This window comes from Leuresthes tenuis, unplaced genomic scaffold, assembly GCF_036924035.1.
Source record: "Leuresthes tenuis unplaced genomic scaffold, fLeuTen1.0.hap1 SCAF_3, whole genome shotgun sequence".
NCBI lineage: Eukaryota > Metazoa > Chordata > Actinopteri > Atheriniformes > Atherinopsidae > Leuresthes > Leuresthes tenuis.
This window is the reverse complement of record NW_027325357.1, coordinates 19,984,577-20,002,896: the sequence shown is the minus strand read 5'-3', so window position 1 is coordinate 20,002,896 and position 18,320 is coordinate 19,984,577. Positions and strand designations below refer to the sequence as shown.

General features: G+C 39.7%; 1 protein-coding gene across 1 annotated transcript; it reads right to left on the bottom strand.

Annotated features, from left to right (window-relative positions):
- Positions 1–12,215: 12,215 nt before the first annotated feature.
- Positions 12,216–18,006, bottom strand: LOC140304191 (lumican). The gene is made up of 5 exons (XM_072383177.1): positions 17,841–18,006; positions 15,395–15,717; positions 14,938–15,262; positions 13,618–13,935; positions 12,216–12,522 (listed from the first exon to the last, which is right to left on the bottom strand). Exons 2-5 carry the CDS (start codon positions 15,698–15,700, stop codon positions 12,371–12,373), a joined length of 1,101 nt encoding a protein of 366 aa, XP_072239278.1. The 5' UTR covers positions 15,701–15,717; positions 17,841–18,006; the 3' UTR covers positions 12,216–12,370.
- Between the last annotated feature and the right edge of the window lie 314 nt (positions 18,007–18,320).

The window sequence follows — 18,320 nt, the reverse complement described above, 5'->3', positions numbered from 1 at the left end:
TGAGGCAATTTGTCGGTCATCACCAACATGTTATCGCCTCCTCTTGAAAAACAAGCTTAAAGTATAATTAGAAACTCATCATGGTTTACTTCACTTTCCAAATATCCATCTGAGGGGGGAAATGCAACACATGAAAATAATTAGCTTAAAAAGGAGAGATTAAAAGTGTGAAAATCAATGTAAATAAACTGGTGGGAAAAGGACATGAGTAACACAGTTAAAATATAGGAGCTTGCAGTATAGCTGCAATGGTAATATAGTTCTATACAAGAGCCAATTCTGAAAGTTGTATTCACCACAGACACCAACAAAAGAAAGCCACGAAAGCTAGGGTAGTTCGAACGTTTTTCTGAACTGTCTATGGGAAAGGCACGTCAGTGAAATCATTCTGGGATAAAAGTTATGGAGGCCCTTTGTCACAGGTATGGTTCAACAATTCCTGTGACTCCTGTTTTCTGCCTGTTGGGGGACAGATATCAAACACCAAATGGTAGCAAAAGACTCGTTTTGGGATGCAAGGAACATTTTGATATTTAGGTGCTATAAAGTGGCTGAATCTGGGGATTAAAAAGAATGGGTGAACGTACAGTTGAGACTGCAAATGTCAAATGTCAAATGCCACCTTTTGAGATCATACCTGGACAAAAAAAAAAGAATCAGGTTGAAAGTCTGACACAGATGGAGTAACAGTGACTTATCTGAACACCTAGACAGTGTTCACCAGAATCAGACATGAAGTTGTGCTTTCTTGATGGTCTTCACTTGTTTTCCTCTTCTAACCTGTAAAAAATCCGTCAGTTGTTCTTCCACTGATAATAAAAAAAAAGCTTTAATCAGTGTAATTAATCAACATCACCTTCTCAAACAGGTGTTTACTGCCACGTTTTAGAGAACATTTGTGAGTAGGGTACCATGCCCACTATTGAATAATCTACACAATTTTCCACCCATTTGGCTAATAAATCTATTAGCACTTAAGCAGCTACTGAGAGTTGTTTTTCCTTGTGGAAACCGAGTCACATGGGCTGTGGAATGTAAGTCCTTGGCATGCAGCGTCCCAAAACACAGAGAGTCTCGACAGAGATGGTCGGATGTTAGTGCCCTTTTCATTCAGGGCTGAACTCAACCTGTTGATTCAAGGGAAGAGATACATGTTTAAAGGCTGAAACCTGTTTTTACGGCAGGAAATCTTTAAGCAGCACTGCTCCCGAGTGCTAATACATACCACAGCAGCTGTTTTCCAAGCAGATGGAGAGACCAAGGCAGGCTCCGGCTCAAGCCCAAAATGACTCGTGTGTATAATAATCTGAGAACTTTCCAAGAACGGTTTGTTCTGTCATCCACAGAGTGATTTGGATGATTGTGCTGTTTAGTTTTGAAAGAGTTACACGTGATTTTCAGCCAGAAAATGTTCCCACAGCTGTGGGCATGTTCATTTTATTGAAGCAACAAGATAATACAACATCCTCCAAGTATTTCGCACGCATTCATAATCATGCAAACTGCACCCACTTTTTCCACTCGTGTCTATAATCAAAATACAAAGACATTGATTGTAGCAAATAGCAGTTTCTAACAGTATTCAGCATTGTGTTTACTTTGAACATGTTTAACAAGAATGCAAAATTCCTATCACGTGATTAGTTATATGATTTAAAAAATGCATTTTTTGTCGATTTCCTCTCACGGACTCCCTTAAAACAGTGGTGGGTTTTTCTGAGAATGTGGCTCAGAGATTTAATGTATAAACATTCACCAGATGAAAAATGAAAATCAACGCTGCTCACTGATAGACTCCACACACAGCTATTACTCAAGTGCCAAAGATAAAGTACACAGAGTTGTTCTATTCATGCTGCAAACACCACTCAAAACCAGCTTTACCGTAAAATATGATTTATGTGAGTATGACAACAGCTCAACAGAGGGAGAAGGTGGCTGAAGGATCCTTTGTTTAAAGCAAAGATACTACTGAATAAAAGATTTTTCATATATTTATGTCTCTTGTGGAGCTTGACTGTGTCTGTGAAACTGAAATGAATTGAATAAGATGTCATTATTCCTTTATCACCGTGAGCTTTATTATGTCAATAAAATGGCCATTGTTGCACATATTAAACTCCATCAGTTTCTGTAGCTCCCAACGAGTCGCTGATCAGACTGACATCATTGTGGAGCCATGGTGTGCATGCTATTAACTGATGAATATTTCTCCAGTGAGTTAAGCGAGTCACTAGAAAGAAGCCACCTGCGCTGTGGACACTTCCAAACTGAAGCTCATGCATCATGCATGAAATCAAGCGGACAGGCTTCAGTTTTCACCAATCTGACAAACGTCAGTTACTTGTGGTGCACTGACTCCATGGAATAAATTTGTTTTCTCAGACAAAGCAGCCTGACAAGATAGACAAAAAAAAAAACAAGCTTTAAAACTAAAAGTGGAACTTTTTACTCAACGTGTGTTCTGGTAAGTCTCACTGCTTTGGGTGCAGACGCCGACACAAAATGAGAGTGTGTCTGCTGAGGTTGGAAAGGTTTAAGTCGCAGACCTGCACTCTGGATTTGTGACATCAGAACACATTAAGAGCTTTTATTTCACATATGATGGCAATGGACCTTCAGTGGTGTGTGTGCGTCCCGTTGTTGAATGAAAATTAAATTAAATGAAGTAGGAGACATGAATATCACAAACGCCGTAAACAAGCTCTCTAATGGACATGTGCAATTTTAAATAAAAAACAACGATACAGATTAATATTCATGACCCTTTTTCCAGTATCTTTATGTGAGTCTGGTGAGGATGTCTCATTATATTTTTAGTTTGTTTGGAGGTGAAAAATGCCTCTGAACAGCTGATTTTACACAGCTGACTTTGATGGCTGTGTATGGCTAATGAAAGAAATCCCATTTTAGCATTGGGCACACTCTCCTGTACTGCTGATCAGTAAAACTGCCCAGTATTTTTCTGAACTCATGCTGTTCATGCTTCTTATTCAGTTTCGCTGTTCTTATTCCTCCCGCTCCACTTTATTTTGATTGCATCTGAATTTGATTAGTGCTTTGTAATTGATCACAGCAGTTTTTTGGGGAGGAGAAAAAGTTCCACATGGATTGCAAATTCTCAGTATTGACTGTCTGTTGTGTTGTATAGTCTTTTCTCTTTTGAAATATGCCCAACTTGGAGCTTCTTTTATAAGGCATCAGTAAATTCACACCGATTTGCTCTGTTCTATTTTATTTGGAATTGGACTCCCCTTCGTCAGTGCTGCTACTGTAAGCCTGTGAAACTTCTCATGTAAGAATGACACATTCAGAGATTATAATGATTACATTTTGATGATTACAAGTCTTTAGATGTTAGGCCCTAGATATTTGACAGAAATGCTCATTTTCTCTTTTTAGGCCCCTGAAATGACAGTTGTCATTGGCAGATTATATTAGCTGCGGCTGGTAAGCTAATGGAGCCAATGATGGCATCCCACAAGTTTAACGTTTCCAGCTGACTCATTTTAAAGCAAGAGCCCTGTGAAAGTGAGTCCTAATAGTATCTAGCAGTAGCTCTTACTGTGACAGCACCATAACAATGACTTAAACATGTTGAGAAAGCCAGACTGTGATCGACACTCTTGGCCATTACCTCATGTTTGTTCGTCAGGAAAAACTCAACATCTTGTATTTATATATTTTTTCTGAAAATCTGGAGGAAAGACTGGAGATGTCTGCACATTTTTCAGATATATACATACGTAAGTTATGAGGTATAAGTGGCACAAGTGGAGTATCCTTCTGTGTATGTGGGTGTTTGCACGTGTTCATGTTGGGTTAGGTAAGCGGCATGTGCTGCACATATGAGGCTGTGTAGGTGCTCCTTTGTTAAAAAAGGAATGTCTGATCAAGATTCCATAAAAGGTCAAACCTTCTTCTCTCACACAAGATTTATAGTTCACACATACTTGAACGTTCAGTTTGGACCATAAACTCCTTATCTAACACCTTTAGCCACAACACCTGTAGGTGGACATCTACCATCACTCCTTTTTCACCTCCCAGCTTACTGTTTAGTTGATAACCAAAGTGGGAAAATTAAGTGAGAAAACCATAACTACCAACTTTACTTATATTGCATTATCAGCTGTCTGAGAAAAATTCCACGTGGTGCGCAGTTCAAGGACTGTGGAAAAACCCAGAGAACTCATAGTTATAAACTGTTATTTTCAGTATAACGGCAAACTCTGCAGAGCTGAATTATACTAACTCTATATCCTTTAAGTATGTCCGATATCACTCTCACTGTAAAAGGTAAGGAAAAGCACAGTTTAGGATTCATACCAAAAGTTTTTCTCATTTACTTAAATTAGGTCTCAGGTCCCCAAAACAGAGGAGTTTGATAATAGTATGTGTTCCCTGCCATACTACTGAGGCTCTGAGGTTAAAAGTGTAAGAGTTGTCACCTCAGTGTTTTGAGAAATCTGTAGAAGAAGAAAAAAAACCTCTCATTTTTAGACCTGACAGGAAAGACAAGACAGCACAATCAGCAGCTATGTGTGTGTTTATGTGCTGAGTGTATATTTAATGAGAGGGCTGGAGGTCTTCGTCTTGCTTGTAAACAGGCCAGTAAATGTAACTAACTGCTTCCTCCATCATCTAGCCAAAACCACAGATGCCATATAAGTCTGTGTTGTATTTCACAGTGATTTCCCAGTTGAGCAACAAACAAGCTCTTCATATAGCTTGGAGGTCCTAGCACTGCTGTTTATTCCTTCGTAAGCCACCAAAGTCTGCATTAGGTTTGTTTGAGGCTTTAGGAAATATCCCTTTCTGGGACAGCCAGGACAGTGTAAAAATGTCATCTGCTCAGTGTCCTGAAACCAGTGCCCTCTTGAGCTGAAGTTGATTATGAGCTCAGGAAGCAACAGAAAACACGGAAATTAACTGATGACAGTAGCTGAATTACCTCATCTTCCACCCTGAAGATGAGTGGTAAAGAGAAAGCTGCTAAAACCTGGTAGTATTGAGGGCTAATTCAATATCACAAACATGGAGAAGCACAAACTCAAATAGCTTTTTACATTTTTTCCATTGTCCCTGCTTAGCATACTTCAGCCAAGCTGTGCCTCACCAAACAGTGATGATAGCACTGCAGCTTCACAGCAGGAGGTCGTCACACTGGACAACTGTGAGCTAAATCTGAGACAGCTGCTGTCATCTGATAGCCACGAGGGCTAATGGGTAATGTGCAAGTTCTTTTTCAAACTCATTATTGAATCTTTGCTTTTTTCATCTGAATCCACCTAAACTGAAACTGTTTTGCCTGTCTGCACAAGTCATACACACCATAAAGAAGCGCTTCCCCTGTATGGAAGTTGGACAGAGCTGGCATCATTGGGATGAATTGGAATGTTGACGACAAGCCAGACTCCCTCACTCAGCTTTAGTGCTCTCTTTGGTCTGAATGGAAGCAAATCCCTACAGCAGGTTGCATAATCCTTTGCATAATACCACAGTCTGTTACATTTAACTGGCAGTTAAACAGTCCATGGCACCTTTCTTTCCCCTTCCTTTGCTGCAGATGGAAACAGAACCTCAGCTGGTTTAGTAGAGAAGGAGACTCTTGGCGCTAGCTTTCACTCATATATGATTCACTTATAAATCATCAGCTTCATCTCCAACATTGTCAAGGGTATGTTTTGTCTCTTTTGCAACAAATGAATCGCACTCAAAATGTTATTGTAGGGAGATGCAGTGGGAAATCATAACTGTACGAAAGCATACAAAAATAACAGCCACACTTCATTGTGAAAAAAAAACTAAAAAAGGTTAAGAAAGACCATCTGTCAACTGTGACAAAATCACTTGTAATTTTCTCGACTGAATGATATTCCAACCATCATCAGTTCTGAGATGCGTGATTTGAAGTACAGGTTTTATTGTGTTTACCATGTTGAATTTGGAGTAATTGGAGTTTCCTGTTTTGGTTTACGCATCACATTGTGTATGAATGCAGGAAAACCCCCATAACAACCTTAATGTTAATGTTTTATGCTCACACTGTAAGATGAACCTGTAAAAGCTTGTCTTATTCAATTTCTGCTTGCACCTACCATATACCTATACCTACCTTTGTTATAAACATAGTGACTGATAAAACCAACTGCCTATAACGCAGTAAAATGAACACATTATTAATGTTATTGGAAGTTTTGGAACTTGTTTGATTTAAGTGTAGCAAATGGTTATGTGTGGGTATTTATTGGGAAGAACCAAAAAATAACTCAATAAATAATAAGTTATGTCCTGTTTTAACTTGGTCATCTGCATATACAGACCAAACTTTACAATAAAATCTCTACGCATCAGCGTGACAAAATCTTGTATTCACTCTTATAGAATTTAATGCTCAGTAAAATAGCACAAACATCACGTGGGTGTGAAATCATACCAGTTTAATGAGACAACGGAGCGTGGGCCAGAGAGACAGCCCTGCTCAGTGTGTCTGACACCCACGTGGTGGAAAAATGGTGTCTGCCTGCTATCTCTGGGGTCCCTTTTTTCCACAGTGAACCAGTTTCATCCTGACAGTATTCTTGTGGACAGTGTGTAGCATATCAGGACAGACGTGTCTTACCAAAGCCATCAAAAGGATTAGAAGGCGCTCTGAACTTGTTTCCCTGTAACTAGAAGATCTCATTGAGTTAAAAAGGGAGTCAGCTGTAACCACATACTTGTCAGCCAGATAACAATGGCCTGGATATGGACATTGTGGCACCAGTCTCACCCAAAATCCCCGTTAATGTTTGTCTATGCTGTATTTAGTTTCATCGCATCACACTTTGTGTTTGGTTGTTACACATTTATTTCAAGGTATTTTTTTACTTATTCAAATATTTCAGGCCGAACCACTTGTGGTCCACTGACAAAGGTTTTGTGGTCTTATGTGATGGTAGATTGTTTATCTCTGAGAAAACTGTTGTTTGCCTGAAAGTCACACACCAGACTATCAGAAAGGGCACGGTGTCATGCTTTACATTGCTTCATACATAATCGAGGCTGCACAGAGGTTACTGACTTTGAACTTCTGCACAAGATTGGAAAAAACAATATCGGCTGAAGGACAAGAAAAGTATTTTTTAACACAAAACAAATCAGACTTTTGCTAATAGTAAAGTTAAAGTGTCCCAGTGGTTCGAGTAAGAGCCTGGATGAGGGTAGCTGTTGTGTAACAAAGCTTTAACTGTTTGTGATACCTCACCTATCTCAGTAGTGATAAAGTGCATATTGTGATTTACCATTAGGTCTTGTGTTAGAGCTCTATGTTGGGAATAATCTTGCTGTTTGTCTTATTTGTTTGTGTTTTACATATAATTTGGTGCAAAATGTGTTTGAAGACTGAGAAGCATATCAAAACTGCAAGAGTATGTACGAACAATTTTGGTCATGGTTCCAGCCTGGGACAGGCCAATAAAATCAGTGATTATCCCTGTAAAACTGGGATGTCAGTTCTCAGCTCACGTGGTGCCTGGGCTCTGAGTCTCTGCACACATTAATATGTTTTTCAGCTGTTTAAATCCAATAGTTTCCTATAATAGAAATCAAGACTCAAGACAATACCATCTGGAACTATTACCATTCATCCATTTTCTATACCCACTTAATATCAGGTCAGACCTATGCTATTACTCATTTTTGACAACAGCAAGGTACATAAGAGACATTCTAACAAGTGTTGGGTAGTTGGACCAGTTCATGGTACTCATGGGAAGTGTATGTGTGTGTGTGTGTGTCTGTGGGCGGAGGGATGTGATATTTGAGGGGTCTGGGCTCTGCAGCTCTTTATGTTGCCCTTATGACACTACGGGGAGCTTCACAGCAGATTGTTTTGAGTGGTGGTTTCTAAGGAAGAGTTTAGTTCAAATGAGAGGAATGCCCAGAACTTTAATGATTCTACCAGCCATAGTTTTATTCAGTGTTTAAATAGCTGTAAATATAACCCCTCTGACAATGAGAAACTCCTACTGGCATGAATGTCTGTATTTAATGATCAAGAGGTCATAATCTGAGATTAAAACAAAACAGTAAAAAATTCTCTAGAGCTGGATTTTTAACACAAATCTGATATCATTTCTTTAAAAACAATCTATTACCCATTTTGCATTTTTTTACTACTCCCTTACCATCCTTAGCTGAGAAAAGCAGTATTTTTGGAAGTAACGACGGAGCATATGACCTTGGAAAGCAATTCCTGTCTCACTGACTTTCTGTTAATGCAACAAAAGCAACTCCACTCAGTGGCTCAGTTCACACTGATATGCCAGGCAGACTTTAAGGTATTAAAATGCTTCACTTGAGCCCACTGTGCCTCCTTCTGCAAGGTAAACCCAGGACAGCTGGCAGGTCCTGAGAACTTACATCTGCGTCTTCTTACTGGAGAGCATTCACTAACATAAACTATCAACCGTATTTAGATGTGGTTCACCCTGGAGTACCATTATTATTGCTGCCAGTAAATCTATGCTTCATTTTGAGATCTGGTATGTTTGAAGGCAAACAATTTACAGGCTTAATAGCCAACAAAAACAAAACACTGTCCTGACAAAAATTAGAGCTGATACTGTGACCAGCCTTCTATAAAGCACAGAGCCAGATGTTTTTTTGTGCAAGCATATTATTATGACCTGTTGTCATTGTATGTTATGAAAGTCCCCTATAGCTGCCATGGTAATCATGATGCCTTATATGCATTGGACAAAGTAAAGGTACATAGTTACACTGCTTAACTTTGTGGCTGTGTAACGATGTAACGATATGGAGCTTTCAAAGGTGGAGGTTCAGCTGGATTTAAATTACAGGTTACAATGCAACAAGATAGGAAAAATGCCAAGGGGTGATTCACTTTGTCGGGAGGCACAGAGTGTCCGAAAAGCTTTTCCTTGGCCTCAATGGAAAACAATGTAAAGTAACATTTTTAGGACTCAGGAGAAGGCAGCAGTGGTCCTGAGAAGCTACAGATTTGAACAACCAACTTTTACCTAATTTATTAAGGTTGGTCGTTTTAAAAAAGAAAAGAGAGGCAGCCAATTTTTTTTAAAATATAATATATATACATATATACATATATGTATGTGTATTTTTGATGTCACATCAAAAATTGTTGCTGATACCCTGCCCTCACTTTAATCACTTTAATATTTAAATGAATGTGACGGTATAGCAAACAATCTGTATTGCTTTGATTTCCACTGCTGCACTGTTGGACATGAAGCATTACCTCCTTTCCCTTGTATATGATAGTCCTGCATGTTCTATGCAAAAGGAGATAAAAGAGGAACCACTAAGCATGTTCCTTAACAACAGCACCTGGGTAAAACATTATTTAACGGCTCGCTGTATCTTACTAAAGTTAACACGTTAATCAACTCATGTTATTGTGAGTGCAATAAAGGCTTCACAGAAATGTTTGATCTGTCCTAAACTTCTTCCTAGACTCTAACTATTTTATCCATACTAACAACTGGTCCTTTTTTTCAAGGTCAAACATTGATATGTTTGCTGATATCACAGTAACTGCTCTTAAGTCAGAGTATCCAAAACAAGTGAAATCCCTCATTTCTCTGTGAGGGAGGAAAGGTTTCATGTGCTTTTAGCCCCCCTGTTATTTGCTGCGAGGCAGAAAAACATCCCCCATGGTCTAATTCACCTGTGCTCCAAATGCCATGAGCACCAGCAGGATCATCTTTGCAGCAGACAAATAAATGTTATTGAGTAAGTAATAGTTAGATGTGGCAATTGCTACCTCTCGTATATACTTGAAGTAAAGTGTCTAAACATGTTCCTCACAATGTTGGGCTGTTCCTTAAAGTTATGTAGCTTGTGTTGTGTTTGCAAAGTCTCAGTAGCAGTATGGAAGCGATGAACTTTTTCCTTGAGCTTGTTTCCCTTCACCATGACTTCATGGGCACTCAGTCGACAGCTGGCTGGCCGTCCCTGGAACAAGCTTATACACACTTTTATGATTAATGCTTGTCTTTCAAAGAAACTCTGTGTGAGTCTCCTTTCCCTGTTAAAAGTGGATCCAGACATAGTACAAGTCCAGTCAGACCATCAGACACACTCACAGCATTTATTAGACATAGTGTCACCTGGAAAATATGGTGGTGGATTGGGTTAGAAGTACACGGCACACGCAGAGACACTCAAACACATGCGATAGTCCTTTATTATGAGGTGTTGAGTGCCAACCAAAATGGCCGACTTCCTGTTGGGTGTAGCTTATACCTCCAAGGGGCTTTTTTTGTTCATCCTGGCATGTAGCATCTATCTATGTTAGAAAAATCTATTTTAGAAAACATCTTTTTAAGACCTCTGAAAAACCCATGAAAACAAATGGCACAAATTGTCTGTCCTGTGCTGGATTACAGGAGCTTGGTCAGGCGCACAAGCGTCAGGTGACCATGGCCTCAATCTCCTCTCCTATATGTACTGGCCCTCTTGTGTAACAGATTGTTGATTCAACTAACAGTCTTGTTTCAAGCCAATTTTATTTGAGATCATTTTTGTCCTTCTGCCCCTGGGTTCTGGCCAGACTCCGTGCGCCTTTGTCTTTTCATTAAACTCCTCTGGATTGTCTCTGCATTCTTTCAATTTGGCTCCTGAATTCACTGAGCAATTCCGATTACTCAGTCTGGCACCTTGTTAATTCTTCTGCTATGATTTCTCTAAACACTTTCAGTTCTTTGTAATAAAAACCTTCTTGCTGATTCTGGATTTCCCGATTTGCATCTTGTTTTTGGGTTCGCTTGCCAGCCATGTGCACGACATTAAATCGTGCTGTGTGTTTGTTGCCACAGGCTGACACACTTAGATGCAATTTGAATGGAATTATGTTTGTCCATTTAATTTCTTCATTCAATTTAACGGATTATGAGATTGTGGTACACAACATGATATGATGCAGAGTGCAAAAACAAAGTGCAGAGATGTTAAAAGTTAAAATCCCAAATCTTTAAAATCATGAAAATGGATCGTTTCATTGTTTCATTTGCTCTGTCGAAATCACGGCCAGACTCATACTGTGTTGAAGTTTTCAAAGTATGATGCTGACCTCCACAGGGGGTGTTCCAAACAGTTTAAGAGAAGTGAGGAAATATAACATTAGTTCTGAGGAGAATAACTTAAATGCTTGTAATGTCAGATGCATCAGATCAGAGGGGAGGTGACTGTTTTTCTCTAAATCAGAATTGCATTTTGTTTAAAAATGCACAAATGTTTTTGAATACATAATCAAGATATATAGGCATCCAGGAATTTAGCAAAGCTAAACGATAAGGGGGGAGAGAGTGTGTTCCCTTTTTCTCCCAACTTTATCTGAATGGAAAAATATTGTCTCAGACTTGATTTGTATTTTTCTTTTGTATCTTGGACTTTAGGAGAGATATTTCATACAGTAATGTGTATCAATATGTATTTGGATTACCACTTTGGATTACTATTCATCTGCATTTTTTGTGGGTGGTCTGCAGAGTTCGCTGGCTTTACTCCAGCACCTCTCTATCATGTGTTTTCTTTACAATTAATCATTTCTATGTGCAGTCCCCAAATGTTTGGACACACCTATGCAGAATGATGCTGAGCAACATTTTGTTAAGATTGTGTTTTTAGGTCAGAAGTCATTTTCTTTTCAAATGATCTAATTATTGTAGTTCATTTTTACACACAGTAAATGTAATGTGAATCACGTTTGTCTGCATTACTTATGGCAGTTGATGTCAGAGGAAGTTTGAAAACAGGTCTTCATGATTTTCTAGTATCTGGGTCAAAACATTTTCCTTTTCCTTTGGATGCATGTGCCTCTTGGTGTGGCTGTTCCACACTGCCCAGCTAAATGAGTCAGAGTCTCTCATGGGAAATATACTAAATCATACCATTTATGTTTCCTCTTCCCCTAACTGTTCAGTTTAACCAGAGCTCATGAGTGAAGTCAGAAATTAAAGTTTGTGCCACTGAAATTCAGTAATAACACAGAGATGTGCAAATGTGATGAAGCAGAACCTCATAATGATGGGAATATGGCAGAGTTTTGTCATTGCTTTTGGCATTACTATGAAACAGCACTGTGCAAATGCAGTGTTTATGCTTTGACATCTTTTGAAGGTTTATTTTCCTTTTAATGCCTGGCAGTGTCTCTTTAGACTGAGGACAGAATGAATTAGAGCCATTCATTGAGGTTTCAAGGTTTAATGTCAAGTTATTTGAGTTCGCAAATGATGAACTCAACAACAAAAACAAAAATTTGAAGTTTAGTCATGATTTACTTTACAGCACCAGATGGGGTTGGAAGGTACATACAGTACTTGCATTCAATGAATGCTCAGAGTCAAACATAAATTGTCTGAAGCACTCGCAGGCAGTAAACCCAGTCAGGGGGCAGCTGGTTGTAGGTCATTTTATTTCCATCCAATCGTAGGATCTTTATCCTGGAGTAGGACAGAGGTCCCACCTCTCTGCAGAAACTGGTCACGTTGAACTCTGTGGTGAACAGACAGAAAGCAGACAGGATTTTTTAAACAGATATTCATTATTAGAGACCTATTATTCAACAGGGCGACAGTCAGTATCCTGTTAAGACATTGTTGTAGCCAGTCCAGAGAGCTAAGATTTCACATCATGAACAAAGTGTTTATGACATGTAACTTGTTAAATTGAAGCACCTTATATACTGCAATTATTCAAAATAGCTTTGTTTGCAAGCGCCCATTTTCTATTCGCAAGGTCTGCATTCATCATTAGATGTCTTGCAGGTGCTTTAGTGAAAACGGAGGCATAGGAAACCACAGTATACTTTTTTTACTTTCCGGCAATTCAGAAGTAGAGTTTCTGTCAGCCCACACTGTTGGCTTTGGCAAACAGGAACTGCGGTAGATCTCAAGTTACTTGCTAGACGATGAGGTAGGTTTATTGTGGGACTGTTTTGATGTCTGTCTGTCTCATTAGTACACAGCCCCTCTGTCTGCTAGATCACAGGCTGAGGAACAGGAGCATATTCTTACTTTGCCAGAAACAAAACTGCACCCTAGGTCACTGTTGTTGGGTGGTGATGTGAGTCACAGTTTGGCTGCTGCAGGGTAGGCTGCTGCAGCATGACATAAGTTAAAGTGAAGGGGAGCAGACAGGGAGAGAGGGAAAGAGAGACTGAAGAAGGGGAACAGCATGTGCTTCTGGCTCATCTGGGGCTCTTACCTTTACATTCATCACAGATGTTTTCGTACCACTTTCCCTGCCTCTTTGCTAACCTACTTTACCAACCGGCCGATATCCCCTCCATTTTTCTTTTCTCCACCCCCCTCTCACATTTCACCAACTTGAGCCCCTCCCATGTCCATATGCAGACATAAAGGCTGGTCATGTTCAAAGAGACTGAGGGTGGGAAACTTTTCTGTGTCGTTTTCCACATCTCTTTCTTTCGATCACAGCAGGGTTTGTCAGACCTCAAGTGCTCAGCCATTTAACTCACTGATAACATGTGTGTGTATGCACAAGCTTGTCAATAACACGATACATAAGAAATGTGAAAGGTGATGCGTTTGTGTTTGTTTTTGTTTTCCGTGTGAACATGCACATCACCTTGAATTTCATTTGCCTCCAGGTAGAGGTACTGCAGTGTGGTGGGGACTGTGGGAGTGGTGGTTAGTTTGTTGTAAGAGAGGTCCAGCTCCACCAGGCTGGGGTAATTAAAGACATGCGCGTGGATGCCATGACTCTGCAGACCACAGTGGCTGAGACGCAGATACTTCAAGTTGAGAAAGCCGTCAAAGCTGTCCTCATCCAACCCAGTGAGAGAGTTGTTTGACAGATAGAGCTGCTGCACAGAGGGAGGTAGATGCCCGGGGACTGTCGAAAACAAATTTCCACTCAGGTCCAACAGGTTTAGACTTACCAGGCCTATAAGAAAAGAGGAGGAGATTCACAAAATAATCCTGACAAATGTTTGAAAGAACAGAGTCAGACATTTGCGTAGTCAGACACAGTCTTTGGCCATTTTTCCTTTGCAAATAGTGTTTTCTCAAGTGCAGAGAAAGATGTTAAGATATACCCAACAGATAGTTGCGACAGCAGTCACTGACGCATCATAATGTAACAACTTGAAGTTTTTCTTATGCATCATATCTAGCTGCTGCTTTCCCCCTTGACTTAAAATAGCACGAAAAGGATAAACGTGTAAGAGTACTTTTACTTTTACTTTCCAGCTAATTTAGATCAACTGTTTTTGTTTGTTAAATGACTTTATTTGATTTACCTTTATTGTACAGCAATATAAATCTGGGCTATTCTGTGGCACACTTCCCATCTCTGATATATTTTTTTCTATTTGTATTTACTATTGATGCAAACGTGCTAATTTGGATGATTCGGCCTAAAAGATGATTAGAAAATAACATCTTTGTGAGGCACATGTAACATAGATCATTCATTTCTTTTACAAAATATATACAACCTCAATTTTTATGTGATCATTTCTCAACATAGTATTATCATGGGAGCTTATATTGCAACATGAAACTACACTCAATGATTTTCTATGAAATTAAACAATACTTATTAAATGGGTATGGCTTTTATACCGTTTGAGCATTTCATTTTTTTAAATATACCAATAAAAATGAAATGCTCAAACACAGTGTGTTATGGTGCATTGTGGGGTATTTCTGTTTGGCAAAAATAAAACTAAGATGTACCAAACTGACTGGAGCTTTGTACATCAAGCACAAATCTGTACATTTGGATTAATTTTTCATCTGTAGATAATTGACAAAATAAGTGATTTGATCTGGAAACCCCTAGTAGACTTGAATTGGAACGTCACAGTGGTTCCTCTTATTCCATTTCAGACATTCAAAAATAAATTCTGCATGTACAAAGAAGGGAAATGGCGCATTTAACAACCTTTGAGGTCCCCCTCTGCGATGCTTTGCAGCTTGTTTCCTTGTAGCAGCAGCAGTGTCAAGTTATGCAGGTTCTTGAAAGCTCCTTTGCTGATGCTGTTGATGTTGTTGTGGGCCAGTCGCAACTGTCTGAGTCCGTCTGGTAGAGCACTGGGCACTGAAGTTAGATGGTTGCGGTTGGCAAACAAGTAGCGCAGCTCGGTCTGGTTCTGTAGTGAGGCCTGCTCCAGCTTGTCACTCTGCAGCTGGTTGTTGTCCAGGATGAGCCAGCGTAGCCCGGTGATATTGACCAACATAGAGGAGGACAGTGATGAGATGTTGTTACCCTGAAAACAACCGAAAACAGTTAGCGCTGGGGAAAATGTACAATGTGAACAAGGACTTTAAAACCACGTCAGATGAGTGGCAGACTGCTGTAGAAATAAAAGACTCTCAACGCCAGTGTCTGTACTTCCTACCTGTAAAAACAAGTACTCAGTTCTGTCTGGCAGCCTGTTGGGGATGTCTTTGAGGCCTCTGTGGTCACAGTAGAGTGACGTGGGCCACTGAATGGGACAGTCACACTGTTCGGGGCAGGCCTGGGGGTTGTTAGCTCGGAACCAATTAGGGTCCATTCGTCCTTGCAGACTTAGCACACTAGGCTCACCCAGCAGGCGGTTAATCCACAGAGGAACACCTCCATAGTCAATGTCAGTGACTGCAGTAGCATCGGCAGTGTCACAGCCACACAGCAGTAACAGCATTCCACAGAACAGGAAAGCCATGAAGACACTCAGAGATCCTGCAAATTGAAGTTAAGACAAAACAGATTTTGCTTGTTAAAGCTATGCTGAATTGTGTTTCATCAGTTCCTCTGAGGCTCTCTACAACTTTGGTGATGCCTGTGAGCCATGACGTAGGTGTCAGATAGTAGCTCAGATAGTGGAGCTACATGATTCCAACATAACCCTGGGGGCAATGATTGTGAGGGAAATTACCAGGAAAGCACAGTGTAACAAAACGTGCCTTGGAGCTGTGTTACAGGTGGTATAGAATGAAGTAATACTATAGCTTGACAAATATAACCTCAGCAGCATCAGATTGGACCATTTTTGGCCATTAGTTGAAGGTGACTCCCAGTTGTAATTCCCAAACTCCACATTTTAATATACTTCTAATGCTTGCAGCAAATCCAATTTAGTCTATCTCGTGTAATAAATGATTGTGAAATCAATAGATTGCCATAATGATTGAGCACTTTAAAGGAATTTCTTTCATGTGATAGAAACAATAAATTGGGATAAAATAATACTGATGTTGGAGGGCCAAAGGCCAAAGCCACAGTGACCTCATAAAACTGGTATTTGGCCTTAACTGTAAATACTTAAGTCAGTTTTTGGATTGGATTGGATTTGTATTTTGCGAAAAGATTGGAACTGGGTCTCAAGGGCAGAAGTCTTAATGAGCTAAATGACCAGTAATATCTTGAGTATTGTCACACACCAGAACATGAGATATACAACTTTTCTTGTACATCCTGACCACCTACAAAACTGACTATAACTTGATAGATAATTCCAATCACGTACTCTGGCATTTGTGACTTTTCTGTCATTAGATTGCATTGAAATAAGGTAGAGGTGATGACTCCAAATGACTTTGGTCATTTAAAATTTGACTTCAAAAGCTTATTTCCTTTTGCTTTTTGAGATTCTCAAACAGGATAAAATGTGACAGGTCATCAGCTTCATTGGTACTGATTGATAAGGTGGCTCTGCAAAAAAAAAACCAAAAAAAAAACCTTTATGCTAAGTACAAAGAAGATTGTAACCAAATTTCACATCTGATCAGAAGCTAAACCTGGAAGACTGATCATGGACGTGTACCTCCAAAGTGTGATTTTATTTTGCAGTATGGGTGTGTCTGGGTGTATCTGCGCATGTGAGTGTGTGTTTTCAAGCTACCAGTGATTTGCTGACAGACTGAAGAAGTGTGTGAAATGTCATTTTAGAACTTGAAGATTTGTTGCAGCATTGCCATCTGTCATGGCCACAACTTCAGCTTTAATGGTTAAATATAATTACACTCAAGACCTTTCAGGAAATTCCCCCAAGACTCCGCAGCTTACAGTATATCATATGACAGAAACGGAGGCAAACTATAACTTGACTGATTGGTGGAGTGGTGGCATTTAACCGTGTGGCATTAAATCTACTCAGAGTAAATCAGCTTAATGGGTGCTGTAGTTGCTGCCAGGTAACAAATGTTAATGTACTACACTACCATAATGAGCATGATGAACTTTATCAAATGGCATGTGAGTTTAGGCAGCTGTGTTTCTGTGTACAGCTATGAAGAGCCACTGGCGTGGCTGCTAATGATTAGCCCTGCTTAACATTCAGCTTCACATTTCAGAAAAAGTCACTGATGAACCAAGAAACTTGGACTTTAAGTACCTGAACATCTGAATATGAAATGCAATCACACCATTATCCATCTGACACAAATAATTTGAGTGACAAACTGAATGAAAACTGTTTTGAAATAAAGCAGAGGTGGAGATGGTTTCTTTTGCATAAAAATCCCCCCCCCACCTGCATCTACAGTGTTTGGTTATGGAAACTTCCACAAATAAGTTATGCACTCAAGTACACACACACAAACACACACCAAGTTGTTTTATAACATGACAATGTCCAAGCAAAGTTTGAAATATCAGGGAATTTAACTTGATCAACATGTTTGCAATGCTGTATTTTTCCTTAAAGCGTTACAGTAGTAGTAAAGCACATGCTCAGAGCGTTGCCAGGAGATTACTGTAGTAAAACAAGCTCACACTGTAGATGTGATCATTTTCAGTTTTGCCTGCCCTGAACAAAGAGGAAATGGAGTCAGACAAGTAACAAACAGCAAACTGACACTTACCTGTTTGATCAGTAGCTACAGAAAGAAGACAGGTTGTCTTAAATCCTCTATGAAGCCCTCGGGAGCTGTATGGGTGTGTGTGTATATGAGTGCATCTGCGTTTGTGTATGTGAGAGTGTGTGTTTTCAAGCTACCAGTGATGTTTGCCCACTGTCTGATGCATTCCTCCTCTTCAAACACTGCCCACATCCCAGACACTAGACCTCCTCCATAATTTTCCCTCACTCACGTCTTCCTTTTTCCCCCTCTCTCAGTCCAAGGTAAAAATTGAAAACACATCATTTGAGGAAACGTGTTTACTTGCACACACACACACATTACACTGGTGCAAGCAAACATAAAGAAATTCACTTGTTACATTGGTGTATTTCAGTGGTTGGAGTTTGAGATTTGGATTAGCACTAAATACTTATTTGTGTGTGTGTGTGTGTCTGTCTGTGGGACTGGGGTCTACAGTACTGTATGTGCTCTGCCTGAAGG

What these genes read in the sequence shown, in the direction of transcription:
- LOC140304191 (XM_072383177.1), bottom strand. Translation starts at nt 15,700, where the DNA reads ATGGCTTTCCTGTTCTGTGGAATGCTGTTACTGCTGTGTGGCTGTGAC. An exon ending in CTGAGTACTTGTTTTTACAG is followed by an intron (nt 15,263 to 15,394) that starts GTAGGAAGTACA and finishes GGTTGTTTTCAG; the next exon opens with GGTAACAACATCTCATCACT. An exon ending in CGCAGAGGGGGACCTCAAAG is followed by an intron (nt 13,936 to 14,937) that starts GTTGTTAAATGC and finishes CTTTTCTTATAG; the next exon opens with GCCTGGTAAGTCTAAACCTG.